This window comes from Neoarius graeffei, chromosome 8 (assembly GCF_027579695.1).
Source record: "Neoarius graeffei isolate fNeoGra1 chromosome 8, fNeoGra1.pri, whole genome shotgun sequence".
NCBI lineage: Eukaryota > Metazoa > Chordata > Actinopteri > Siluriformes > Ariidae > Neoarius > Neoarius graeffei.
This window is the reverse complement of record NC_083576.1, coordinates 53333807-53343905: the sequence shown is the minus strand read 5'-3', so window position 1 is coordinate 53343905 and position 10099 is coordinate 53333807. Positions and strand designations below refer to the sequence as shown.

The 10099-nt window shown below is 39.4% G+C and overlaps 1 protein-coding gene across 1 annotated transcript in view; it reads right to left on the bottom strand.

Annotated features, from left to right (window-relative positions):
* Positions 1-1412: 1412 nt before the first annotated feature.
* Positions 1413-10099, bottom strand: part of micu3b (mitochondrial calcium uptake family, member 3b) — a 63326-nt gene continuing 54639 nt past the window's right edge. The window contains exons 10-14 of the mRNA XM_060926953.1: positions 8427-8518; positions 7839-8010; positions 4050-4158; positions 3767-3924; positions 1413-1481 (exon numbers count right to left, since the gene is read on the bottom strand). Of these exons, the coding sequence (XP_060782936.1) occupies positions 1413-1481; positions 3767-3924; positions 4050-4158; positions 7839-8010; positions 8427-8518 (600 nt within the window). The remainder of the gene's footprint in view (positions 1482-3766; positions 3925-4049; positions 4159-7838; positions 8011-8426; positions 8519-10099) is intronic.

Genomic DNA, 10099 nt, shown 5'->3' with positions numbered 1-10099 from the left:
GGTTTTTTTGACCTCCTGGCCTGTTTTTTTGACCACCAATTTTTGCCTGAGCCCTACTGTACCTTTTGACTTTCTGCCATCTACTTCATTAAAGAAGTTTTCTCTTTACATTGCCTGTTTTCTGAGTCTGCTCTTGGGTCCTCACTTCACCTTAGCTAGCCATTCCTGACATGTGCACCTTTTAAAGTGGTAGGCATGTTGTGTAAATTAAATGGTGCTAACCCCCCAAAAATCCATTTTAATTCCAGCTTGTAATGCGACAAAACAGGACAAACACCAAGGGGGATGAATACTTTTGCAAGGCACTGTAGCAGCTTATGATATTAAAATCATGATGATTCATAGGACATATTAAGCTGCTATATGAGACACATTAAGACAAGGTTATGCATTATCATTTGACCATCAAATGCATCTGAAATTGTACATTTGTAAAGCATACATTTAAGGATTTTTAAAAATGAAACAGAAAAAATGATCATACATGTTATCTGCAGAAAATAGTTGGAAATCATTTTAATATAAATATAATAGGTCCTTACGTAGTATAGAAGACTACATAGAAAAATAGTCATAAATGCACTATGAATTTGCCTTGGTTGTTTAATAAAGACATATTGCATTACTGCATAAGGCCTCAAGAGAAGAATCCAAGTGAAACTGAGGTTATAAAATTCTTACAAAAAATTTCTAAATGTTCCTGTTTTTGTAAATGGTTGCATGTATAATTTAAATGTTTAATTGTGCTCTCAGTGGATATTAAAGGGCTTTGCAAGTGTGTCAGTGGAAAGGTATTAGGTAAATTCCTGAAGGTTAATCTGATTCGATGGCTTATCATATAGAGTATAGTCTTCAGTCTTATGGCTATCGCTGTAAAACGAACAATATGCAAAGAATTTCGCTAGTTGACAAATAAGTATTTAAAACCATTAATATTACAAATTGATTACTAACCATAATATCATGTATAGTTTAATTGTTAACTACCTATGGTAAAATTTCAATTACACAATTCTCAATGTAACAGCTAACATCCTAAATATAATTTCAGTATGCAAAGGCAATAACTAGTTTCTTGCTTGACTCTTAGCTTTAACTTAATACCATGCTATGACAGTTCTCCTCACTGACCCAGAGTCTGGCTGGTATCTAGTATCGGTTAATCGACTAGCGCATTAATATTACAGAGTAATACGATGCTTAGGCAAAGTCTTAGCCAAAACACACTCTGCTTTCATGATGTGGCTCCTAGTCATTTGTTTAAAAATCCCTCAATGCAAAATTATACTACTAGGCCTGATTTTGTGGAAATAAGACAATATCACTCATTTCACTGAGAATAGCTACATATACTAAATATGCTAATTACAATCAAGGTAAGCTTAAGACTATATATTTTTTCTTCTCCCAAACTATTTTCCAGCCAGCTCTTTCTTCATACAGGCCTTAAAGGACGTGAACTTCTCATCTCCTCGATATCCCTAGAAGTAAAGAAGAAACAGTTGAAATAAGACAGAATCAGTGTGACAGAACACGATCACAAACTTTTCCAAATCAACAAAGTGAGAGAAAGAGAGAGAGAGAACAATAGCCCTAAGGTCATTGAGTGCAACATCATAAAACCAAAACAAGACCACTAGATGGCAGAAAATCTTCAGGCAAATTGTCAAGCACAATATAGAATACATCTAGGTATATGCCTCTGTATTAAAAGACAAATGCACATTTATTGATTTGTCTATAGTCCAGCTGTTTATAGGGTTTTTGCTCAAGTTTCTCACATAAATAAATATGGGGGACGACAGGCCTAGTGAATTGTGAAGAAAGTCTTTTGAATTCCACTCGCTATTCTGAAGCACTAGACTCATTTTCTTTCGAGGCCTTCTAATGTTTCATTTGACAAGTTAACTGAGGATTATATAGAGTATCTCTTAAAAATTGTTACTTCTTTATGCATGGATGGGTTTGCCAAAGTAAAATGAGATTCTGCTTTGGATTTGACTTTCCACCACATCCTGATTCTAGCTGAACACTTCCATCGATTTGTGCTGTGTAATTGAAGCTCACTTGTGAAAAGCAAAGGAGCAATTCCTCTGGAGCAGAAAGCTCTAAATAAATTAGTTGTTATATAGATTACCCAACAATAATAGCAATAGTATAAGCATCACCCTCTATGCGTTTACAAATGAAGGCATGAAGAAATGTTTATTAAATTTGTGCTATCCTTGACTTGCAAGTGACGTCAAAGCAAAATAGAAGCCCGGATGTTGGCCACGTTGGCGGATATATAAATGCGGGGTCAAGTGACATTCCATACAAAATGCAACTCTCTGTTTTTCCACTACTTTAAGTGTTCTTTTAGCTATGCCATATCTTTGTGCTGTATATGGTTGTGGTCACAACAGTACTCGTGACCGTGGCACATTCAGATTTTTTAGAATTCCATCCGTGATTCGGAAAGAGGGCGAGGAAACTCAGAGGCTTCGTACGGAGAGGAGACGAGCATGGCTGAACAACATCGGCAGGGCTGATCTAACAGAGACTAAAACCAAAACAGCTCATGTTTGCAGTAATCATTTTATCTCAGCTTTCTCGATAATATCATGGAAGAATTTTATTTTGCGTTACTAGAATTTTGCTATAAAATGAGCGTTCTCTTGTCGTGGTATACTCGGTCGTTGTTATAATTTTAACACGTGTATTACCATTTCGCTTCTAGGAGCGCCAGCAAAATTATATGATAGAAACCATCCAGACTGGGCACCCGCTCAGAAAATGGGCTATGTTTTGTCCAAGGTCAGACTTGATTCTTTGGCAGTCAAACCAGATAGAACATGATATCTGGGTACTCGATGGTCAGTAGAAGCATCCTATCTTCAGAAAAGTCTGACTTTTTAAAATAATATGGGTCAAAATCACACATAACTATCTTCTCTTTGTATCGAATCTTTGCTCGACAGTTCAAATCATGGTAATCCTGAGAAATTCAGCATTGTTTATAGACACGCTTTCAGCAGCTGCCATCCTAGTTGCTTTGTATATCCACCATCATGGCGGACACTCATGACGTAGCACATTTTGATCACGTAGTTGCAAGTCGTCTATATCTGTCATTTGGAAAACAAAAAAGCAAGTAAGACAAAATCTCAAAGTGCTGAACAACTCGAGGTGCTCAAGGTGTCTTGGTCAAGGCTCAGTAACTCTCTGGTAGTCCTTGGATTTGAACCCACTGGTGGCTCAGTGGTGACGGCTTTGGATGACCCATCAGAAGTTTATCAGTTTGAATCCCAGTACTACCAAGCTGCCACTGTTGGGTCATTGAGCAAGAACCCCTAACTCTCATCTGCTCAGCTCAATTGTAAGTGACTTAAATAAAAGTGTTTGCTAAATGGTTTAAATGTAAGTAAACTCATGACAGCTTGCTAAAGGAATGATCTGAATACTAACTTAGCAGAGAGTTACAACAGCAGAATGTCCTTATATAGAAAGTTGAATACCTTCTATATTGATTGGTGCCTCAGAGAGGAACCAAACGAACCTGTACATAATAACTTATTAACTAACAACGCTCTGGCCTCTCAGTCTGGATCACATCAGGCTACTGTTGTGTAGCATCTACATGTTTGATTTCCTCTACATGGACATTTTTGCCTCAGATTGATTGGGGGTTTATAACCCTGCTGTCACCTGGGCTGCTGTAAAAGAAAGATAAACAGTGTTTAAACAGCCCCAGCTGTGGAGCGGCTGACCCTCTTGTCCCATTTACCCAGGAGCCTCGATGCAGGCGGTCCTTCATGATTCCAATGAACTCCTTGTAGCTAAGTTGGTCATCGTGGTCCACATCAAAAATCTTGAAGACAGTGTTCACAAGGTGTTGGGAGAGTTTTAAGCCTGTGGCAACGTAGACTGCACGTGCAAACTCATCTGTGCATCAAATAAGATGGAATATGTTTTACTGTACATCATCTGCTCAAATGCTTGACTTTAGAAAATGTGCAACAAGGACAATGGACAGAATGGGTAATATTGATATTGTGATTTTTTTTTACCTTGTCCAATGGGTCGACTTGCATAGTTGTACATTTGCATTGCAATGGCAAAATCTTCTAAGTTATTGAGGAACTGAAAGAATGACCTGAATTCCTCAAAAGTGATTCCCTAGAAGAAACAATAAATAAATATCATGATATATTTATAGTAGAAGGTCCGGTCAACGACATTTACACAGATTCAGATTCTAAACAGGATTACGTGTTGAAAAGGAAATGTATTTTCAAACAATTGTGAAAACTTACACCAAGATAAAACATTCTACACAAACCAGAAAGTTCGTTTTATCAAACAAAGGTGCTGTCTCTGGGAGAAAACTCATAAAAATAATGACTCTCTAAAGGATGTCTCAACCCTGAGAATAATGTTTCTGATAACAAATGCAGAGCTCTGAACAACACATTATCTGTGTCAGACTTAACTCTCTCTCAATCAGAGGGAAACCTTAAGTATCTAAGAGACCTTGAAACTGTCAGACAGATAACAGATCCAAAGGCAGGAAATAACTTAGTCAAACAGTCAAAGTATACCCACCCAGGTCCTGTTCCAGGCCCATGATTCGAGCTGTCAGCACTCAGTTTTAAGGTCAAGCAGCCTGTAGATTTTTTTTTTCCCAAAGAAGATTAACCTGATTCTCACATAAACAAAAACAAAGGGAATCTATCCAAAACACGTCAGGACTAGTGGATTACTAGCCTACCAGTCTATTGAATTCCACTCATCCATTCTCAGTCACGAGACCCTTTCTCTTTCTGCAGTGCCATTCTTATGTCTATTTTACAAATGAACTAATGAGTAACATGTGACGCTTGGCTGTTTTTATAAGTGGAACTACATAAAATATCACTTAACGTGGTGATAAGACACACTTACTCATCAATGGGCATCTACCAACAGCCCCCTCATTAGGTGAACAATTTTTTTATGCATGGGTGAATTTGAACAAAGCGAAATCTAAAACAGGACTCTGTTTTCTCTTCGCTCGTGTTAACATCCCGGCTGAGTATTTGCACTGATTTGTGCTGTGTAATTTAGGCTCACTTTTGAAAAACAATGGAGCAATTCCTCTGGAGGGAAAAGCTCCACACAAAATTAATCTGTGGCCAATAAGCATCATCAATATGTGATTACAAATGAACCCAGTGGGGAATGTTTGTTCAATATTGCAAAAATAACAATGCACGTACAGTATATTTTAGCATGTTTAATATCTGTATGATGAAAATCAAATGCATATTAACAAACTGAACATTTAAAGGTAGACTGCCTTTCAGATTTTTCAAGTATAGGTCATAAAAAGAATTTTCCCTGACACCCAATTTTTGTTTAGTGGACCAAAAGCTACTGAATTCGAATCACAGACCTCTAATTTTATTATTATTATTTTTAAATAGAATAATTAATGAATTTGGGGCCACATGGCCCTAAATTCTCTGCTATTTTTTCCTGCTTCACCATGACCCAATTCAAGATACTATGTCATGCATCACGTGGTGGGCTTTCCCCATTCGCGCAAGGCATTATGGGATACAAATTAGAAACAGGAAAGAAAAATGGAGGATGTGAACGAAACATGAAAGACTGACTACAGTAACGAAAAGCGATAAGAAAAGATGTTATGTTGTGAAGGAAAGGAAACGCAGGATCAAACTAATAAATATCGGTGGTCAGCGAGCAACTCGGTGTGATCAGCTGTTCGTTTAGCAACAGAATGATGTCACTGTCAGTGCACGGTCAAAGGTAAACCTGCGCATGCGCACACGGACTTCCTCTTTCTGCTTGACTGCGCGAAACGAGCGATTTCATGCACATTATTTGCTAGGGAATCCTCTCACAGTAAATAACTTCCCAGCCACACAATGGCCAGATAGTTTGTGAGATATTACAGAAATAAACATATATCACAATGACCAAATTTCAGAGGGAACTAAATTTCACCAATTTTATGAAATCAAAAGGCTTTAAAGCGTTTAGATAAGAAAAATCAAAAGTCACTAAATAAGGGCAGTGGGATTCATATTACAAAGTAATATTTTACCTTAGTTATTATGATCATTTCTATTTATTTATTTATTTATTTAGGCGGCACGGTGGTGTAGTGGTTAGCGCTGTCGCCTCAAGGCAAGAAGGTCCGGATTCAAGCCCCGTGGCCGGCGAGGGCCTTTCTGTGCGGAGTTTGCATGTTCTCCGCGTGGGTTTCCTCCGGGTGCTCTGGTTTCCCCCACAGTCCAAAGACATGCAGGTTAGGTTAACTGGTGACTCTAAATTGACCATAGGTGTGAATGTGAGTGTGAATGGTTGTCTGTGTCTATGTGTCAGCCCTGTGATGACCTGGCGACTTGTCCAGGGTGTACCCCGCCTTTCGCCCGTAGCCAGCTGGGATAGGCTCCAGCTTGCCTGCGACCCTGTAGAAGGATAAAGCGGCTAGAGATAATGAGATGAGATTTATTTATTTATTTTTCCTCAGCAGATTCAATATCAAAGTCCATCACCAGATCTCCTCTGGAGTCCAAGAGTAGAAAAACTGAAGTTATTCTGCGAAAAGTATCATGAAGGTATGGTGTGGATTTTCCTTAGTATATGAGCACTGCTAATTAGTATGATCTTCTGTATTTTCTGGATGATGTTGTTTCCAGGAATTTTCTTCATGTTCTTTTCCAAAACTTTCCTCATCATCCCAAGTGCCCCAACAATAACTGGGACCATTGTTGTCCTAACACTCCACATGCTTGCAATTTCAACTTCAAGATCTTTATACTTTCTAATGTTTATTATTATTATCCATCCATCATCCCTAACTGCTTATCCTGTGCAGGGTCGCGGGTAAGCTGGAGCCTATCCCAGCTGACTACGGCCTAGAGGCGAGGTACACCCTGGACAAGTCGCCAGATCATCACAGGACTGACACATAGAGACAAACAACCATTCACACTCACATTCACACCTACGGTCAATTTAGAGCCACCAATTAGCCTAACCTGCATGTCTTTGGACTGTGGGGGAAACCGGAGCACCCGGAGGAAACCCACACAGACACAGGGAGAACATACAAACTCCACACAGAAAGGCCCCCATTGGACACTGGGCTCGAACCCAGGATGTTCTTGCTGTGAGGCGACAATGCTAACCACTACACCACCGTGCCACCTCTTCTTCTCATCTCATCTCATTATCTCTAGCCGCTTTATCCTGTTCTACAGGGTAGCAGGCAAGCTGGAGCCTATCCCAGCTGACTACGGGCGAAAGGCGAGGTACACCCTGGACAAGTCGCCAGGTCATCACAGGGCCGGCACATAGACACAGACAACCATTCACACTCACATTCACACCTACGGTCAATTTAGAGTCACCAGTTAACCTAACCTGCATGTCTTTGGACTGTAGGGGAAAACGGAGCACCCGGAGGAAACCCACGCGGACACGGGGAGAACATGCAAACTCCACACAGAAAGGCCTTCGTCAGCTACGGGGCTCGAACCCGGACCTTCTTACTGTGAGGCGACAGCGCTAACCACTACACCACCGTGCCGCCCCCCTCTTCTTATTATTATTAAAACCACATTTCAAATAGTAAAGTACATTTTGGTGGATATAAATGACAGGTCCGGTAGAAAGTGGCTGTTTTGTAAACTAACTCCAGGTATAGCACCCCTCACACTACTCTTAAAAACCAAGCTTGCAATATTGCAGTAGTGGGATACATCTAAAGTGTGCTGGTCCAAAGGACACTCTGCTTTTGTGAGCTGCAATGTGCTGGTAGATGTCATGAGAAGAGCAGAAACCTTTACCTTCTCATCAGGTATGCTCTGATGCACATTCTCCAGGTAGCTGCTGATGTTGTCCACAGTGGTGTAGCGCAGAAGGATCCGGGCAAAGTCCTCCTCACTGATGGTGGTCATGCCTTTAGAATAGGCAAGGAACTCAATCTCAAGTACTTCTGTCTGCAGGTTGTCCATGAATCTGCCAAAAGAAGAAGATGTAGATGCAGTGGTAAGAGGACATGCCACCACTGAATGAGTAGGAACCTTAAGTAAATGACTAGGCCAGCTCCAAATGCTTCAAAAAGGACACACATTGTCACTATCTGTTTCATGGCTTTCTGTCCTGGTAGTGAATGTAGAATTATTTATTTGCTAGTTGTTTTTATATGACATGATTTATGAGTGAGACAATCAATTCATTTAGAGAATATGTTGAAGTGATATAAAGGGCACATCCAAACAGAAACAACTGTAAGATGGTTGTATGAAGAACAGAACAGTGAACTACAACCACTGGAATACTTCTAGTGCTAAGGAATGCTACAAACGTTCATCACAATGCATTCAGTTCAAATATGAATAATGACTGAGCTGCAGATCTAATTCGCCTTTTACCTGTAAAAGTCGTCAAAGTTCAGATCAGTTTTTCCCTTTTTTCCAAAGAAATGCACCAACAGAGTTGTGTCAGCAATGCTCTCTTGGACATGCTGTGAAGGCAAAAGTAAAAGGAATTACTCATCATCAACCTGCGCCTGAAAAGGCAAACACAATAAAGCCGTTACATGTGGTAAGTTTGGAAAACACCATAAGTGCAGGTGCATATCATTTTTAGAGAAGTCAGGGCCTCACATCCTTGCTTTTTACTTTCTGAGCATTTAATGTTGTGTGCTAGTCATATTGAGTGAAAATTGGGTGCTTAGTTATTTCTAACTTTATTTTTGTGCATTTTATTTCTGCAAGTGTGAAATTACCGGCGAGTGGCCTAGTGGTTAGCGTGTCCGCCGCTCTACTGGGAGATCGCGAGTTCTACTCACGGTTAAGTCATATCAAAGACCATCATAAAAATGGTGCCTACTGCCATCTGGCAAGGTATGCTGCAATACAGATGTGAGTGGGGAGTCAAACTCTCGTGGTTACCAGAAGACTAGCCCCCCCCACTGTAACCCTAGCTATGTAATATAGGCGAGAGGCCGAGGGCTACGAAACGGAGATCGGCGCTGCCAAATGTGCCACATTCGGTGCAGGAAGGACTTTGAAGGTGTGAAATAAAGAGCAGGTCATCCATGCCAGATTGCAAACAGGGTCTCATGCAACAAAATCTGCACTTCAGTCATATTAATGTTCTTTCCTTATAAGCTGGATCTGAGGATGATGAGGCTTTCCCTTTAGCAACAAGCTCCCACTGTACCTTATCTTAAGTCCCATCGCTGCAAATTTTTCCAAAAACAAAAGAAATACACTGTATTTTATGTACTTTATGCACACTGACTTTACTCATCACGAAGCTCTTAGCAAATAGTTGTACATAGTTGTTTGATATATTGAAAGAGAATTTTTTTTTTGTTCCATCCTTGTAGCAGTAATGGTCTTATATATATATATATATATATATATATATATATATATATATATATATATATATATATGGGTCTGTCTCAGAAACTGGGTACTGTGGGGGTACCCCACTAAATATACTCACAGTCAATAAACTATACGGTTTTGAATGGTGATGTTGGTTTTAATTTGAAACAAAATGATGAAAGAAATAATACAGATAAAACTAAATCTTTGATGTGAATATTCAGAATTTGGCAAAAATTCTGCAAATTTGTGGAAAAATGGCGGCTTGATCTGGGACATGATAAATGGTTGACGACATCGCATTCCCTTAAAAAGGTTGTAGTCCACTGAAAAGTCTACAGTTATCACTAATTGTATTTTAAATTGTAACTTTATACACCTAAGGATTGCTGCGCTCACAGAATAATCATAACGTAATAAAACATCATGCAAAATATTTGATCACCATTGTAACTCCATTTTCCGCATACCCAAAACCAATACGATCATGTGTTTTGATTTAAATGGAAAGCCTCAGGGTCAAGGTCACTACGTCACCAAAAGTAGTAACTTAAAATCGCTACGCCATATAAAACTTTAGTTATAAATCTGCAATTTTGTTTTTTAAAACAAAAGCTGAAAGTTAAGTACAGAATATGTTTCTTACAGAATATGTTACGATGGTAGCTGGTCTTGTATGAATTTCTGAGCTATAAAATGAGTTGTGG